The 18,738-nt window shown below is 39.7% G+C and overlaps 1 protein-coding gene across 3 annotated transcripts in view; it reads right to left on the minus strand.

Annotated features, from left to right (window-relative positions):
• Positions 1–1,807: 1,807 nt before the first annotated feature.
• The window catches only part of GRIK1 (glutamate ionotropic receptor kainate type subunit 1), a 162,617-nt gene continuing 145,686 nt past the window's right edge, over positions 1,808–18,738 (minus strand). For all 3 annotated transcript variants that reach the window (XM_051607898.1, XM_051607900.1, XM_051607899.1), the window contains 3 exons: positions 16,690–16,912; positions 12,522–12,772; positions 1,808–2,302 (listed from right to left, as the gene is read on the minus strand). In XM_051607898.1, the coding sequence (XP_051463858.1) occupies positions 2,147–2,302; positions 12,522–12,772; positions 16,690–16,912 (630 nt within the window). In that variant the 3' untranslated portion in view covers positions 1,808–2,146. The remainder of the gene's footprint in view (positions 2,303–12,521; positions 12,773–16,689; positions 16,913–18,738) is intronic.

The following is an 18,738-nucleotide window of genomic DNA, read 5'->3' on the forward strand; positions in this document are numbered from 1 at the left end:
CCTTTATTGATAGTTTTTGGTAAATATGTATGCTAAATTTATGGGCACTGCTAAGTGGGTTCAAGCAACAAGTATGGCTAGGGACAAGCTGATCTTGACAAACTGGAGAAACAGTCTAGTAAAAAACAAAAAAAGGTATCACAAAAATGAGCAGTTCCATACAGCCATGGCCCTACACTCAGATTGGAATGGTCATTGCTGATATCATGGAGGGGTCACCCAGCTTGCCTACTTAAGGCAAGGAGACCTTTTCACAAGATGTGTGCAGCAGCAGTATGGCCTTTGAGAAACAAGAAGTAATTTTTATGCCCAACTCAACATGGGTGGACAAGCAGATCTAATTTTGGGCATCTCTTTTTGAGACAGATATGGGGTAATTGCAGAGAGTCTTGGGGAAAGTGGTAATAATGGCAAGACCTTTAGGAATTTTGACTCCTGTTGAAAGGCTGAAGGAACAGAATTGTCTCCTTGTCTATGAGAACATCAAAATAGACCACTTCTGAAGCTGGGATTTGCTAAGCAATACCATTCTCTTCAGATTGACCTTGCCATGGAACATAGCATAAAAGCTCAGAGGGAGCTGCAGGGACTGGTGATGTGAGGTTTTCACATTACTTTCTCCTTTTGCAGAGGAAATGACCATGGATAAATGGCAAGGTAATCCATGGAAAGCAGTAAATCCCCTGAGGGAATATAAGGAAGACAGTAAAACTTAACACTTTGTTGAAGCACCTGGGTAATGAATGTTGCCAGAAGCTGAAGCAAATACTGTTGATAAGACTCGGGCTTGCCTGGCTCCATGTGCTGAGCACAAAAGTAATTGGTGGCTCTGGTCCTCTGGTTCCATTTTTTCAGCCTTGCCTTAGGATTAGAGGTAGTCACAGTGGTGGGATAGCCCTGGACAGACCAGGCTTGTGTATATATCATGGAGTGTAGGAAGGCTGGCATACAGTTCCCAGCTGCAGACACAAGGGGCACTCATCTCCTGCACCCACTCTCCTCCCCAGAAATGTGGACGTGCCTGCATTTCACCCATTTCCTTTTGTAGGCATTCTCAGAGCTAGCCAGCTGGCAATATAGAAGTCCCAGAAACAACACAATTAATCACAGAGGCATCACACAGCAATAAACAAATGTGCTTCACCTCACTGCAATACAAAGGAAAATTTTCTAGGGGAGGGATGGCAGGGATCTGCTGCTATAATGCTGTTCTTCAGAAAGAAGTTTATTCACAAAAAAAACACCTCATTTTTCCTTCACTGTTAAAACATTTTGTTGGTGCCTCTAGCCATTGCAAGAAAAGGTTTCAATTCCACAGAGCTGGCTGTATTCCTGGTCAGTTGTTGTTATCTTTATGGTTGAGCTTTGTTCAAAATGGAATATTCTTGTCTATTTCTAAGATATTTTCATTTTGAAGTCAATAATTGTTTAATTTGTATCAGGAGCTAGCAGCAGTGTGATGGTGCCAGTATTGCCTTCCCTTTCTTCAGTGATCATTACTTTTGTGATTTTGGGTTTTCTTTTTGAACATTTAGCACCTGGAACCATGGCATTACCTAATAAATGTGTTTTAAAAGAAATGAAAAAGATAAAAGATAAGGAAAAACAAGTTTCTCACAGAAAAGAGCCATTGTTGGATACCTCTGTATTTAAGATATTTCTGTATTGTTTAAATTAATTGTCATTGTTTAGTAGCTAATTGTATAAATCTTTACTTTGGTTTTCTGGGTTGTGGTTTCTAAAGAACTGTGCTCATCAGAACTGCATTCATTTCTTCAGAAGGAAAAAAAAAAGTTCCACTCCCAGATTATTGGAAAAAAGAACCCTGTCTCTTGTTTATTTATTTATTTAGAAAGCACATACAGCGATGCACAGGGAGGGGAAGAAAGATGCAAAACAGGTGAGCATACAAATCCATCTCAAAAGAAATTGTGAGACACTTCCCAGATGATTAGTAGTACATCAGTCTATGTGAGCATTTAAACTGTTGTACCTCTAGATTAAAAAAAAAGAAACCACAGAGAATTTCTGAAGAACAAGGTAAATGTCTATATTTCAGAAATCCCACCACAACCGACTTGTAGGCAGCAATGTTTCTGGTTTGTTTGTTTTGTTCCTGATATTTCCTCAAAGGGGTCTCTCTTGCTCATGCTATGGTTTCCTTCCTCAGTGTCCGCCTCTGGTGACAAGTAAGGATACTTGTGAATGAAGATTTCCCCTTCGTTCTTGACCTTTTCTTTAGCTTCTTCTGATGCTTGAGTGAAATTCCAAGCTCCTCCATTATCGCGTTGAAAGAAAGACACTGGCGGAAGACAGAAAGGGCATTAAACACTTCTCACCAGCGGTAGAGTTTGACCATCATCCCCTTTGCACAAATGGTGGGTTTTAGAAGCAAGGGCCTGAACTCTTACTGACAGGCTCAGAAACCTTCTCTGCTGAGTTCTGCCAGCTTTGAATAAACCCTTAAACTACAATAGGTGAGTTTGTGTAACTTGGTTTTTTTGCCTGACTTACCTTCCATTGAATTTAATTTAATTCTGGCTTAACAAAAGCTGATTATGAATGTTTCTGAAATTGAACACTGGTGCATTTGTGATGTTTTGATGGCTTCCTATCACAAAACTTACCCTTTTTCAGTTGGTACATTTTCTCCTGGCCTCACCTCAAAAGAAAGAATAAAAAGGTCTTCTTTTTTAAAATCACATGTACCTTTGTGAAAAAAACCTGGGAATACTAGAGAAAACAAGCCACAACATCTTTCAAGATTTCTTTGTGGTTTTGTCATTTCCCCCTAATGAAATTAACAGACATTTCTAAAACATAGCGTAGTCCTCAATCCTCTTCTTTCTTTGGATAGAATCTTTTTCAAATATTGTGTGTTGAAGAAAAGATAAAATTACCACAAGAATAAAGCAGCTGAATAGTTTAAAAAGAAAGCAGAAATCTTTTTGCTTCCTACCATCACAATATTAAATAAGACATTTCAGGTAAGTGGAAACATCCTTTAAAATCTACAGTTGGAATAATTACATGTGACACAAAAGAAAACCCACAAAGAGGCTTTAGATGTAAGCATCTAGGAATGCAAAAAATTTGTTCTTTGCAAATATGTATGAATAGATCATTTATATATAAAATGGAGTGATGGTAGCAGTGTGAAATGAAGCTTTAACTGCCTTACCTTCATTTAGTTGAATAAATCCTTCCTATCAAACCCTTCTTAGAACTGCAGAACTGACCAGCTTTAAATCAACTGGTTAAAACTGCAGTTCTTGTAAAATGACAGCAACAGCACAGAGACATGGCTCTCTGTATCAAAAATTATTTTCTAGAGTGATACCAATGCAATGTTAGCAGTGTTCAGTTCTTAACCATTAATAATCCAATAGTGACCTCAGTGATATGGGGCTAAAAAAAGTGAAAACAGCTATATCATTTGAAAAGGAGAAAACCCAAGCTTTCCTAGTACCCAGCTATTCTAGAGGAATACTTTCAAATGCAAAAGAGAGTACGAAAGTGGCCTGGATCAAGGTTAAATAATTTAAGGTGGGAAAGGAATCCCAGAAAAGTGAATCCCACACACTGTGCTTCTTCCAGTATAAACCCTCCCTATAATGTGTGTAACCCTGGTTCTGCAAGTGAGGTCAAGACATGAGTGCAACAGAGGGTGAGTATATTTTAAATGTGTATAACTTTGTGTATATCATTGTGTCCATTAGTGGGATGGGTTGCACTCAGACTAAGATCCTATAGTATGTTCAGTCTATAGTTCGATATGCTCTTTCTTTGAGATATTATTTTTTTTTTAATCTAAAATTCTTAAGTATGCATAAATTAAACTACTATTAATTCATGCCAGTTGCAAAATGTACTAGACATAGGCTAGGGCAGTGTGCTGCTTTTTTTTTTTTTTTTTTTTTTCCAAATTACTCTCTGGTAATAGCCAGGAATTTGCTGGTGCAATTATCACTTAGATGTCCCCTTTGACAATGTAATATAGGGATTCCAGAGTTACTGGAGTTAGAGTCAAAGGTTTCTGCTGCAGCCTCATGCCCTTTGGGTGCAGCAGGTGAAGCAGCTATCATTCTAATACAGACATTATTTCTGTGTTGCTTCAGGGTTTTTTAGAAAGTAGCACCACTTACATCTAAACTACTACAACTGTATGTTTTAAGCGGCTGACTTAGAATGGATATTTTCTCTCTACTGCCTTAGTTTTAACTGAGCGTTAAAAGACTAGATTACAGAGTGATTCCAGAACTCCATGTTAAATAAGGAAAGGATCATAACCTCTTTCAAGATAGATCAGATTTCTTTTTATTTTCTTTTCCAGTTTTTCTTTATAACCTACTTGTGTGTATATTTAGCAGAAGCGATTAGTCTCTGCAATGTGCATATAGAAATAATTTTTGTGGATGAAATGAACACATTTTACTGCCTTCCTTATAGGCTTGTATTTTAATTGTCCCAACTGATTCACATTATTCAGTCTATGCAAAGATCACAATGCCTTTCAATTCATATCAACAAAATAGTCCCAAGAAGATAATTTTACATCTGCAAATAGAAATTTAAAATATATTGCTGACATTAAGTATGTGAGGTTTTTAATATCTGACTACATCATTTGTGAAGTGCCTAACTGGTTTCACTTCCAACTCTGTTTTGAATTTTAAAGTAAATATTATCAGAAAGACTTCAGGATATTCTTAGGAATGGCTTTGATGTTTAGATCTTATCTAAGAATTAAACTTCTGCCTAATTGTTCATCAACAGCAGTGACATCTAAAATGGAATATAAAAACATTATTGTTCTTGTCGATGACCTTTTCTGTAAATTGCTCATGTTTATCCACCCAAGAAAGTATAGAAGTAGGCCACTCAAAATCTGGAAGATTAAATGAATATTTAAGACCCTGGACCGATTCTTCAAAGGTTAGGGATTATGTTGTTAGGAATATAAGTATAACTCCAATAAATTTTATGCATATTCCCGTGTTTGAGATGCTGCCATCTTTAAGAAGACCACCTCAAGGTGGCAAAGAACATTAAAAACCTGGGAGACACAGGACTTTCTCTGCCCCTCTGCTTTCATTCAGAGCTTCAGATGGTCTAAAAGAGCAAATTGAGATCATACTTTAAAATTTCAGGGGTTTCATTGTTCAAAAGAGTGGTTACATGTGAACTCTCTTAGGAGCCACAGCAAGTATAGATTAATAGCTATTTATGTCCAAGCTTGTGCATGCAATCAGGAAACTGAACAGTTGTCTGAACTGGAATTGCCTGAACTTTTCAAGGAACAGAAAACTGTGGTACTGAGTACAAGCTCAGCCAGAGTGCTGTGGGATTTACAGGAAAATCACAGACAAGGAACACATTCAGTGGGGACACCCAAGATGTCCCTCTGAACAGCCGCATGTCTGCAGCATAATTACAGTAGCCTTTAAAAAGGGGATGGTGACATTAACGTTCTATGTAGAAGGGTAATATAGTGTTCTTTTTTGTATCACGTTCGGTTAGCCAGACAGAAAGGGTTTCTTTAAAAAGCTATTTTTTTACACACTGTTAAGACCACTTTTGAAGTCTCGCCCAGAATGAGAGCGGAATAGGCACAGAGCAATACATTTAACAAGAGAGTAATAAGTTTCACATTTTGCTTTTAGTCAGCTTGACTTTCTCATTCTAGCAGTGTAAAAATGTGGCAGGACATGGCATGTGAGGCTAAGAGGAAATATCATCCTTAAAAACAGAATAGATTTTGGTCTCCATGTGATGTGAGACTGTTCCTATTTGCCCTTTGGTCGTTTCAACAGGCTATGAAAGCTCGGTCATGAAGCATCCAAATCCTTAATACACTCTCACACAGAAAACTGTGTTAAGCTTTAGGATATATATTCAGAATTTTAAAAATAACATAAAATAAAATGGAAACAAGACTGACAAAAAAGAATCTATGGTCAGGCTTTATTGATCTGCTGCTTAGGCTGCTGGACTACCACTGGGAACAAGACTTTGCCATTGTATTTTATGAACACCTTGCAAAAATAACTAAAAAAACCCCCACACAAAACAAACAAAAGCAACCCAGTGCACTGTGTTGGAGAACTGAGAAGTATGAAGGATGTGGGCCAGATTTTATTCTGCAAGAATACCTGACTAGCTAGGTCACAGAGAAGGAAGTGCAGAAGCCAGGATTTTTCTTCTGCAGTGCCCTCATCACTGTGAAGGACCCATAGCTGGGACACTTATATATGTCTTCTGCTGAAAGAAAAGTGACTTGTTTGCACTTGTGTGCACCAAAGGAAAAAGATCCAAAATAGTTTCTCCTAGTGAGCTAATGGCTGTTGTGGCACATTAAGAATCTGTTTGAGTAGTCTGTCACTGAAGGCTAATTGCATGAGGAGATCACTAAATTAAGTCTTTTAAACTGTCAGAGCCTATTGAACAGTGACTGACAAGACAGCATGACAATAATCCGTGGATTATTTTAACTCTTCCACCGTTATATAAACCGCTCCTCTCTTCCCTGTTTACAAAAACAAAAAAAAGTGAAGCTACTTGCTGGTTGCCCAAACCATCTAAACACAAATGCGACTGTTCAGTGAAGGCACAGATGGCCACAGTCATGGTTGGAGGTTGGATTTTGGACTGGAAATGGAGGGTCTCAAGCTGATGTTCACTGAAGAGAGAGAATTTGCAGACCTGACAATTTAACCAAGAAATTGTATTTTGCAAGAACCTCACTGAGAGAGGGGATTTATTCCTTCTCCCTCTCCTCCTCCTCCTTTGTTTCCGAAGCGCTGAAAATGTGAAACTTCAAGGCTTTGATCTGAGAGTGATGACACAAACACACAATGCTATGGCAGTACTTTGAGGAAATATCCATCTAGCTGGGGAAAGCGTTGTTGCTGTGCTTGGTCTAGTTCTGAGGTGCAGGCCTGTGTTGTTAATCCACCTGGCTTTCTGAAACAGTGATCGTATTGCCTTTGTCCCCCTTGTTCTACTCTTGTTTTATCCTTTCTCCGTCCTTCCCCCTGCACCTTTGCCTAGCTGGGCTGTAGACTGCTTGACGAGGGAAGGGACTGCCACTAAATAAAGATAGGCACACTGACCCCAGCCAAATGCAACTTGGCAGTGGCTTGGAGCTAGTTTATTCACAGCCTCTTTGCTTTCAATGGTAGGTGGTTTCTGTGTGTCAAAACAGATGCCGATTTTTTTCAAACATTTATTAATTTTAATATTTTGGGAGTTCTGACTAAACTGCAGCAACAGCAAAACAAAAATTAATATAAACTAACATAAGGGTATTTTTATATCCACTTTTCTCCCCAGATAGCTGTAGCTATGCTTTACAGCTAGGGCAGTGCCAGAAGTGATGGAGTCTGTTGTGGCTCATCTAACACAGGCAGAGTTGTTGGCTCTGTGCTGTTTGCACACCAAGGTCCCCGTGCTAATCGACACCTGAGAAAGGATCCAGTTTAATTATTGGGTCCTGGATGCAGCTGCAAGGCTGCAAGTTAGGAAAAGGCAATGGTGACCATCTGCACTTGTGAACAGAGTAATTTTTTGTGGCCAAATTTCAAAGTGTTGTGGTCTTAGAAGTTTAAAGTGTTGATGAGCAGAGAATCTTTGAATGCTTTAACACCTCTTGAAGCTTGTTATATCTATGCAGGAGTCCTCCTGTGTCCCATGCACTTCATGGGAAATGCTGCCAAAGGCAAATGGGCTGTGCCTTCCTTGAGGTTCACTGTTACCCTGAAGGCACCTGCCTTTTCCCAGAGCCATGGCAAACCTTGCAAAAACTCTTTACAAGCACAAATTTATTAGTATATTCACTGCCCCAGCTGCAGGTGTAGCTGCTAAGGAGCAAGTAAGGCTTTTCTTAAAAAAAATAACTTTTTTGTAGCTAGGTATGGAGCTGTCTTAGGGAAAGAAGGAGCTGCTTTGTAATTCCCAAAGGCAAATCAAAGTCTGTGAGTTTGTCTGTGGGGACAGCTAGACATGGGGAAGCTATGACTGCTACTAACAATGTGACTATTTCCTTGACAGATGTGAAAATGTTTACCCAAAAAGCAACAGAAAATTCCTGGATTCTGCACTAATCGAAAAAGAGATTAGAAAACTGCTTGAAACTGCAACCCAGAGGATTTCTTGTGCAGGGCAATGATGGAGATAAACACATTAGGAATTTTCCTTCTCTTTTGAGAGCTGAGGGAAGCTGAATGTAATTAGTTTTAAGTCTCTTCTATGGGGAAACTACAAACAAAAGGGCTTCCTTAAATCAGGGATACTGAAGATCTAATTCAGGTCTTTGCTGGTAAGAAGGCTCATTTTATGAAGAACCAGAGCTTTCATGGTGCTATTCAAACAAGTTAAAATGCCATTTCAAGCAAGACAGTTTCTTGCAGCCTCTGGAGTGGAGTGTAAACACTCACAGTCATGGATGAGCCCTGGCAAAGAATTGATATAGCCTAGCTATGAGCAGTACCTCTTTGTCTCAAAAATACTTAAGACTACTGCCAGCATAAATAATTCTAATTAAAAATTGTAACATAAATAGAAGGAAAACACAGGTCATTGTATGCACCAGGTTTTCTCAGAAGCCAGATATGAGAGAAACAATTCAATAGGAGAGCAGAGCACTTGCTGCAGCACTTCAGCGACTGAATGTGAAGGCATCCACTCAAATAAGTTTTCTAATTGCTGTAGAGTTCAGAAATGGCCCCTCAATAAAACAGATCATTAACTTGCTTGATGAGGAGGAGCTGCAGCAGGTAGGAAAATATAGAGTAGGTGTGATGGGTGGGAAATGAATTGGTGAGTGTGGCGGTAAGGTGAGATATAATGAAATACAGATAATTGTATGATTCTATGATTCTGTGACATACAGATAAAAGGTACTCAGGTCTTGAAAAACTGATTGTTTGCCACAGCTCATGACATCCTACAAACTGGTATTTCTATGTGTTTTGTGTATCTCAAATTGTTGTCACATGTTTTTGAATGACAACTGCCCTTGCAGTCTGCAGACCAGATGAGGACTAGAGGAAATCAAACTGTTATCCTTCCAGGATATTAAAAACATCCAGTACTTACCTCCTACACAAAAGTTTCCTTGTGCATTTAATTATGCAAAGCAATGCCAAGGCTTTGCTACTTGATATAAATTGATATCTTGATTTTGCTGTAAAGGAGTTTTGTATGTTACAAAGCTTTACAAGAGTGAATAGCATTAAGTGCTTAAGCCAAGTCAGTGGAGTTATTCCATGAAGGTATATACTGGGGGTGCCTGAGGGTGCTTTTGTTGAATATGTTCGTAAATGTTAATGGTTACATGGCATAAAATTTAACTGATAGATATGATTTTGTGCTATGATAGTTACTTGGAGGCTTTGGTTAATGAATTTTAAATGGATGAATCAAAATTCATTAAATATTGACACTGGGAATACGATATGCCAGCTAAAAATTTCTGTCTGCTTATAACAGGGTTCAGAAAGTTAATGGAGCCCTGCAGGGTGTTTTCTGAGTTTTATAAAGAGCATCCTGGCCCATTTGCTGAATGCTTCAGCAGAGAACAAGCAAAATGTTTCTCTGTGCTTTTAGTAATGAGACTGTCACTGGTTTACTCAAGTTTGGTAGAAGATTAAAAGGAGACAAATAATTTTTCTTACCTGAAAGAGGTGAATTACCCCATGAAATGAAAAGATAACAATTGTACATAGAGACTGCGATAATTCTTAAAATCTGCTACAGTCTATTGCACTCACTCTTCACTGTAGGTGTAATTATTTTCTGTGATATGCATTTAAACTGCCCAAATTTCCAGGACTCTGACAATTTGCATTAGATAAGCTTATCTCCTGCTGAAGTAAGAGGCACTTTGAAGTCATTAACTGTGTGTTGGTGAGTACAACCTTCGCCATTATGTGCACTGTTTAAGTTTAATGCTTTCCATCAGACACACCTTCTTCTTTCCTGACTACACCGTGTGAACTGAGGGCTGTGTTCGAATCCCTCGCTCCTCTCGGATTAACTTGCCACAGTCTAACTCCGTAGACAAGGTGGTGCCAGAGGTGGAGTTGGACGGATGGGTTTGCTTACACTGTAGTCCATAAAAGAAACAAAAGGCCTTGCATGCAAGAAAAGAAAAATGGAGAAAATAAATAAATGAAAGCAGTAAAATTAAAAACAAGGATGAGAATGAGATTAAAAAGCTATTTAAATCCAAAGAGATTCTACTTATGGAAACAGAAAAGTCATAGGTTGTATTCAACTCCTGCTTTGGATTAGCTTAGTGATAATATACACCCTATAGCATTTTTCCATCTAAGGTTCTCATTTCACCAGAATAAAAATAAAACAAACTGAGAGAAATCAGAAAGGAACAGTGGAATTGCTGGTATTTTCATTTCTGTAAAGTTACTTCTGGAAAAGAAGCATGATGTAAGATTTTAATTATTCAGAGACTCCCTATAATAAACAACATATTGCTGTGAAACAGTAGTGCAGTTTCAGAAACACTATATGTATATATGTATGCGTGTATCCCTGAATACTGTTATTCACCCAACATATTGCTCAGTAAATTAACACTCCTTCATGAAGTGAAGCTTTGGGTCTACTTTAATTATGACTTCAGGAATATATTGCATTTCTCAGACTCCTGAAAATTTTCTGGGATTTTCTGCACCATATTGACATTTATACTAAACATTTTAAGTAGCTGCAACTGTTCTCCAAAATATATTTGATTGAAAGATCTCCTGAGACATATGAATGAAACAGATATCTATACCTTCTTCATACATTTTGTCTTAAAACTGTTTTACAGGGTTAAAGTGCTAATTATAAAGCTGCAATATATACAAAATACTTTAATCTCTGACTTATTCCGAAACAGGAACACTTTTATTAATGTGGCCTGAAAAATTGCTCCACATGAACTGCATCTGTTGTTCATAGACAATGCCTTTAAGGAGAGCCTGCTCAGACACATGTGGAGATGTCTGCATGGTCAGGAGCTGCCCTGTCCTGCAGGATGCTGTGAGGAGCAATTCTGCTGATATAGTCATTAGGTGTCATGGACATAAAATAACACCAAATGCCATTTGGAAAATTAAGATGCATGGTAGGATTCAGTTCACCTCCTTTCAGCTGTATGAACAGCAGGCATGCAGCCTTAGCTTACTGTGACCCCTTATCGGCAGCAAGAAGATACAGGTAATTTATCCTATCCAAAATCAGACATTGTTCTCTTGAGGCCCTCAGTCCTGACTGCTTGTTTTTACTCAGGTGTCAATCCCTCTCACATCCCAGCACCACTGCCATATGCAGCATAAACTGCACCTCTGAGACTGAGTTCAAGATGTTCTCCTTCTCCTTCCACTCATCCCTGCTGGCTTCATTAAGGTTATTTTGCTCAACAGTAATTTCTGGCATTTATATCATCAGTCTTGCAGGGTTACACCTTGAATGAAGAGGATAAACTGCCTACAGAAAAGCTCCTGCCTTTCTCATCTAAAAGTGTAAAGTGAGCTTAAACACCTTGCTAAGAAGTAGATGCCTCATGTCTGAAAAACCTGAAGTCAGGTGATGTAAATCCACATGTTGGTGATTGCCTCAGTGGCCACTCATCCTGCAGAGCAGTGTGACCTTGTCCCTACAGTAAGTCCTGCTGAAGTGAACACTATGAGAGCAGCCACAGCAGTTAAGCCAAACAGGGCCACGCCAGGGTCTAGGTGGTGGCCAGAACCAAACCAGCACCAGGGAGGGCAGGCAGAATAAGAGGGCTGGCAGACTACTTCACAAGTGTACTCTGAGTTGCTGCTCATGCCTTTTTTCTTTTACAGTGGCTGGTGGTTTGGTAAATGGATGATTACACTCTATTTTAATGATTGATTCTATTTCACAAACTGCTGTAATACTCAAGGCATGATTTATATACACCATTTCCTTTGTTTTTCCTCTGCCCTTTTAAATTACTGATTATGCTTCAGTAGAGCTATAACCAGAATTTCTTTGGCTCCATAATCTGAGTTTACTGTGGCATCCATCACCTTTCAGTAGGTCTCCCTGCTTTGAAGTGCATGCTTCAGCACAGTGTGTAAACCCCTGGCTGTGACAAAAATGCCTTCTACAGCATTATACTTTGGGATTTGGAAGTATATTCCTGTTGTTACTGAAACAGCTTATGCTAATGCCATATGCAAAAAAAAATAATCCAGTTGTTTTTTACTCCTTTCCAACATAATTTATACTCAAATTCTTAAACATCAAGAAGAAACTGTTTGAAAAATTCATTGATCTTATTCTGCACTGCCATACTAAACAGCACTAATTGGGCTGTGGGTGAGGTACCTCCCTGTTCTTATTAATCAATTATTTGTCTTTAGTGCCAGAAATGCGTGGTGAGAGTTCAGCAATACAAAATCCACACTCCAGCAGAGACTTCTAATGCAGTCACCTCCACAAACCTCAGCCTCCCAGAAACAAAAGCAAGGTGGAAATGGATGACTCACCTGCTCAATATCGCTGTTTTTCCTTGATTTGTATATAAATTCACCAATGGCTACAAACACTGAAAGAACAAGCCCTGCAGCGAGAACTATGAAGATGCCCCCAATATTTTCCACCCCGAGAGCACTGGCTTCTTTGCTGTCCTCCTCGGGGCAGCCGTTGCCTCGCCACCATTTCTCCTTCATCATGTGCAGCTTTCCCTCCTCCTGGAGCTGGAGGATGGCAATGGTGATCTTGTCTCTGTAAGGGGACCCTGCAAGGTGAGAGCAAGACCTGTTAATGCTGGTCACAGCAAAGTGAGGGCAGAAAGGGAGTAAGCTGCTGCTATCTGAAGCAAAAGTGTTCCCTTATCACAAGATTCATTATTCCAGCTAGAGATAGTTGGTTTCTCTATGGCTGGAAGGGGGAAGAGAACTGTCTGTTGGTGTCTGGCCTGGGGACGGGAGAGCAGAAGGCTCCTTTGGTGCAGTAATTTGTTTGAGAATTCATTAGAATTTCTAGGGTCTCCTACTAAGGTTTATTTAAGCCCTGGCAGTGGGTTTTCTTGTTAAGTAATTCCTCCATATCATGTTCGAATATTGCTTTGAGCATCCTCTGAGACTTCCTGCTTCGCATCTCTTCTATTTGCTTCAACATCTGTTTATTTTTCTTACTGCATGTAAAATGAGAAGCTAAGAAAAGCTCATAGTCAGTCAGATATATTCTCTTCTCATTTACATCTGCATAAGCCCACCACTCCACTTCAGCTACTTCACATCTTATAAGAACACAAGATGGCCCAGTCTTTTTTCCGTAACTTGCAAAAATATTTGCACTGCAGGCTGAAAATAGCAACTATTTCCATGCTTATTATTTTCAGGGCAACAGCTTGCTAAATGATGTGTCTTCAGGCTCAGCAGTGTTAATGGGCCTGTACAGTATCTGGCAAATAATGGGGTCACACAGGGCAGTTCAATCTGCTCAGGCTGGCCTCTCACACGATCTGCTCTGGCTCTCCATCTTCCAAAATCGCTGCCGCCTGTTAGGTCCCTCCTGCCAGCTTGTGCTCTTGCAGAAGCACAAGTCCATAGCCCAAAAAGCAGGCAAGGGAGGGGCTTGCCCCTCTCCCTGCTTCTGGAGCAGCACCTAGTTAAAGGACATTGCTACCAATCAGCTTTTCCCATATTGCCAGAAGCTGAAGTTACCAACAACAATAGCAGCAAGACTGTTATTAACTCTGACTGACAAGTGGGAGTTGGTTTGCGCAAGGATTTTGTGAGAGGGCTACAAGAAAGGCTGTTCGGCTCTGAAGGTAGATGTGTGCCCTCAAACCCTGCCATGTTGGGCTTCCTACAGGTGGAAGCATTTTTGTCTCAGCTGAAACACAGTCAGTGTTGCCAGTCCTTTGTCCATGTAGCTGACTACCATCCATCCTTTCCTTTCCTTTAGCACATTAGTAAGACTATTTTCCTAAGCTGAACTTAGTTCACCACGTAGATGCATGTAGATACAGACACTTGAGAAAATCTCTCTAGTCACCACTTTCGTGTCTTTATGCATCTAAATAGCCTTGGAAACTTGACCTCACAGCTTCAGTTTTCTTTCTTACATTGCCATGCAGGACACTATTAAAAATAATTGTACCATGAATACAAGTTCCCTGCTTGGCTTTCCATTTCCTTTAGCCCACAGCATTGTCTGAGGAGAACCAGTGTGAAAAACATTGCAGTTCTTAATTTGTTGTGCCAACACTCAGTTGTTTTTCAGTGTATCTTACTGCCAGTGCTAGGACATGCTGTGACCACAGATGCCAGGAGATGTGTCAGACTACACAAAGTCCATCTGGGAAGCCAGCAACCAGCAGCCACTGTTTGAGGTAGCCAGCTTTGAAAGGAAAGTATGCCTGCTGCAAGAATATATTATTTCTATGGATGCTATTAAAGAAGCAAAAATAAGCAAAACAGAAAAGAAAAAACCTTAAACACTGTCTTTACACAGAGAAGTAAATTATTGCCACTGAAAACAGCAATGTCTCTTAGAAGCAAGAGCAGAATAATTTCTACCACAGAAGAGGTTTGTCGCCCTGATAGCTGGAGTCTGTTAGATTGTAGGACTCATCTATTTTCCCTTGTCTGAAAGGACACAGCTGTTAGGCAAAGCAAAGCAGCCTGAGCAACAATACAGGATTTGTGGGGATGTTAATTTTTTCTTGTGACGTTTATCTTGCTAGCAGGATTATCCCAATTCATCTTGAGGGTAACAGGCACATCTCTATTTCTGTGCATGCTTTTAAAGTTTGCCAAGTGTGTCTGAAGTGTTGAACTGGTGTTGTTTTATTGGTGAGCATTAAAACCACACACAAATCCATCTTAACACCTCTTTGAATATACAGCATAACATTTATGGCCTCTGAGCTATTAACAACCTACCTCTTAGGCCAAGAAATGCATCCATGTACTTTGCAGTCTCTCAAGTAACTGGTAATAACTTTAGTGTTAGAATTACTAGCATCAGCACTGGCAGTGACACTGGAATTAATACCTGTCCTGACACCTGTAAAATGTTGCTTTCTTCAACCAGATTCCTCCCAAGGTGACATTTTGCACAGGTTTTGCTTAGAGGTGCTTTTGCTACAGCAGTACTTTCAGAGTGCATCAAGTTCACCACCAATCATCGCTGCTGATTTTTCCTTAGTAAGGTCTTTGCCAAGAATCTGATGTGAAAACCCCCCGCTTTGTGACCCATTGGCTCCATAATAAACATAAATGGAGATGTTTCCTGATATGCCTAAATATCCTTTAATCTAACTCAGCACAAAGTCATAGGAAGACAGCTATATCTGCAGTTTTTTACTTGCAGAAGCTGCTCTGATAAATAAAATAGTATGTTTCCTGGATTCATAGAACTTTGAAAATTTCTCCTTCTGTTTCTTTGGGAGCCAAATGGTGATGGTATTTAGCTTATTCATTGAAATGAAATGTTTGAGTGTAAGGCATGTTTTTTGCTGCTGCAAACCCTAGCCCTGTGATTGTGCATTCTCCTGAAGATGCACGCAGACCAGTTAAGACTTGCTGAAACTTTGGTGTTAAGGGTCACAGACAAGTTGTTTGGTTTTTTTTTCATACAGTTTCTGCAATCAATAGTCTTGAATAGTATGAGAAAAATAACAGAGCCTTTGGAGTCCATCTGAATAGGGGAAGGATCTCCATGACTTGTCTGTTTATGGAATCAATCTTTTAAAAATTTTAGATGTCTGATTGTACTGAATTATTCCACAGTGCTTGGAGTTACCTATTCCCCTCAATCTTGGTGGTTCTCCGTAAGAAAAAAATTAAGGCACATTTATCATACAAGAAACATGTTATAAATATATTTCACAGCTGTATTTCCACTGGATGCACCCTCTCTGAAGACTACCATCTGTTCCAATTATTCCTTGATTGTTCTTGGTTTAAAGTGTGACAGCTTTATAGCTGTAATGAAACTCTTGCCATACATTTGTTTTTATTTGGGATTTTAGCTTTTGTATCCTCATCCTTAGGGTAAGGTGGCTATTCTTACATAGCCAGTGGAAAAATATACTTAAAACATTACCTACATGACAATCTGTCTGAGATACTCAGTAGCATGGATAAACACAGTTCAAAGTGGTGTTTCTCCCTTACTTATATCTGGTCTACCAAGCAACAGAGGGACCAAATACTTCACCTGTTATACCTGTGTAAACCTATATTGCCTTGAATGTCCCTGAAGACAATAAAATTGCATTGTTATTAACTGAGCATGGCTTGGTAAATACATATGTGAGCAGTATGAAGAAGTATGTTATACAGGAAAAAGATGTGGCTGCTCAGTGCTGATTATTCACAAGAAACCAGCATAAAAAAAAAAATAAAAAAAAAATGATGCTTTTTCTAATTCTCTACAATTAGTAAATCTTTGAAAAGGACAGTGGGTATGCTAAAAAAGCCTGGGAAAGAGTTCACAGAGTCTTAAGACTCTGCTTAGGTCTCAACAAGGAAGTTCATGATGCAGTTGCAGAATCTTGCAATTGCTTCTCATTTTCTTATGTGTCTCTCCCGACAGTTTTGAAGAGCAAGGTTTCTAAACATGATTCACATGGCCTTCTACATTTCCAAAGAGAAGATTGCTGGGTGTGCTCCACAGCGCCTGTGCTGGAAAGCATCTTACCAATAGGGGTTCCCACGCCGTAGCCTTTGGAATCGATGAGCCCCCCAATCTGGGTGAGGTTGCAGTTCCTCTGAGTCACGTACTCGATGCTGGTCGACTCCATCAGCAGTGCATAGTCCGTCGTGAGCACGCGCTGGATTCCCTCATCGTTGTTCTTCATCAGTGCTGTCTGCCTGCTGCTCATGAACGCCCACATCTTCTCATATGTTGATATTTTGGATTTCTAAGGAGGGGAAAGGATGGCACAGAATCACACTAGTGCACAAATTACACTTGTAAAATATACCTCAGGCTTTTGTTGTGAGTGGTGCCAATGGCAGCTCTTGAATGAGACCTGGTAGCAGGGTTTTCCTTCCCACAGCCTTTCTCTCTCACTGTACTTTATGCTGTGGAATCTTTTTTTGTTTTGCTTCATTTGCAGTGCCAAGGACTTAATTGCTGGCACGACTGTGAAGTGCTTTGAAGTTTTTTTGGGCTAATGCTGGTACAGGATTACTGCATATAACCCAGCTAAGTTAGTGCATCTGGATACTGTTGCACTCAAAAGCTCTGATTGTACCTGTCAGGGCAAACGCTCTGTTCCAAAAGCCTGATGATAAATTAAATACTGGATCTTTAGTATTGATAACACTTGCCTAGAAGTCATGTACTTCAAGGATAAAGCTTGAGAAATAAACCCAAACCAGCTTCTAAGCACACTTCTACTTTCTGATTTCCGTTGTAGCCAGACTTAAGGGCTTCATATTTCTCACACTGAAGTTAGGGAAAGTTTGCCAGCAGGCAAAAGTGTGTGTGTCCTGTATCGATGTCCAGCTGCACATGGAAGAGGGATGCCAGAAGCCTCAACAACCTCCATACAGTTTTGAACATCCTTTCCTCCCCACTCCTTTCCCAGTGCTGGAGGAGCCCTGAGGCATCCAGGCACTGTGCAGAGAACAGCAACGCCGGTGTCCCCTTGTTCACACTTCTGCCATTCTTGGAGGATTTTCAAAGAATAACTGAACCTGCTCAGCAATGTGCCGGAGCCTGCTACTCTAAAGATATATCACCTACAAACCAAAAACCTTCAAGTGCTCTCACAGTACTGATATGATTAAACTTTTCTATTCCTTGTATGTTCTCAAACAGCTTTAAGCACACAATGTCACTCTTGGATTAAATATCAATGTGGAACCACAGACTGTGGTTCTAGCTGGACCATTAGAAACTGCCAATAGAAATTATTTAATTTCAAGATAGCAAAGCCTACCATTGCTGCTGCTGCAGCTTAGCATGGGCAAGGCACACACAAACTGACTTTTTAATATAAACATGAGTTGAAGGTACTCCATGCACTTATGTTTCCCCAGTTCTGGGGCAGTATATCCTCAGTTCCTTCATGGATCCTATCTTTGGTTGATAGCTATCATAGCTGTTTTTAAGCTCTCTGTGTGGAGATCATAGAGGCTATTTAAACACCAGTGTCTGGGGAATTCCTGTGAGAAGGTGATTTTCTGGTTCTTTGAGTTTAAATGTTTAATATGCTTCACCTGTAAATTCAATACCTGTGAATGTCACTTAAATTCCACCTAAGTTTGGTAAGCCACAGGACGCCACTAAACTTTGAAGACAGTTAAATGGCTCTTTATTAGTAGAAACAATTTTTTTGCTCAGCTGGGAACAGCTTTTAAAATTAATGTTAAGTTTATGCAGTAAATTGAGTCTGATATTGAATTTACTGGAAGGATGTATTCCTTACTCGGATGAGTTTCAAAGAAAGACCTTCTTGACTTGCCAACTCCCATTTTTTTTCAGGATAGGTGATATGTCAAATTCTGGCCTTTGAATTCTCATTGATTTCAGTGGAAACATCTGCACGTAAGAAGGTAGGAGCTGACAAGAGTTGCAACATGAGATTAAGATATATTATCAAAGGGGCAAGAAAGCAGCAGATTTATAGACATGTTGGAAACAGAGCAGGACAGCAGTCTGGAGAAATATATTTGTGACACGATTTGTGGATGTGAAACATCCTACTTTCAGTTGGACTTTCCTCAAGTTTCGACACGC

This window comes from Apus apus, chromosome 1, assembly GCF_020740795.1.
Source record: "Apus apus isolate bApuApu2 chromosome 1, bApuApu2.pri.cur, whole genome shotgun sequence".
In the NCBI taxonomy this organism is placed as follows: Eukaryota; Metazoa; Chordata; class Aves; order Apodiformes; family Apodidae; genus Apus; species Apus apus.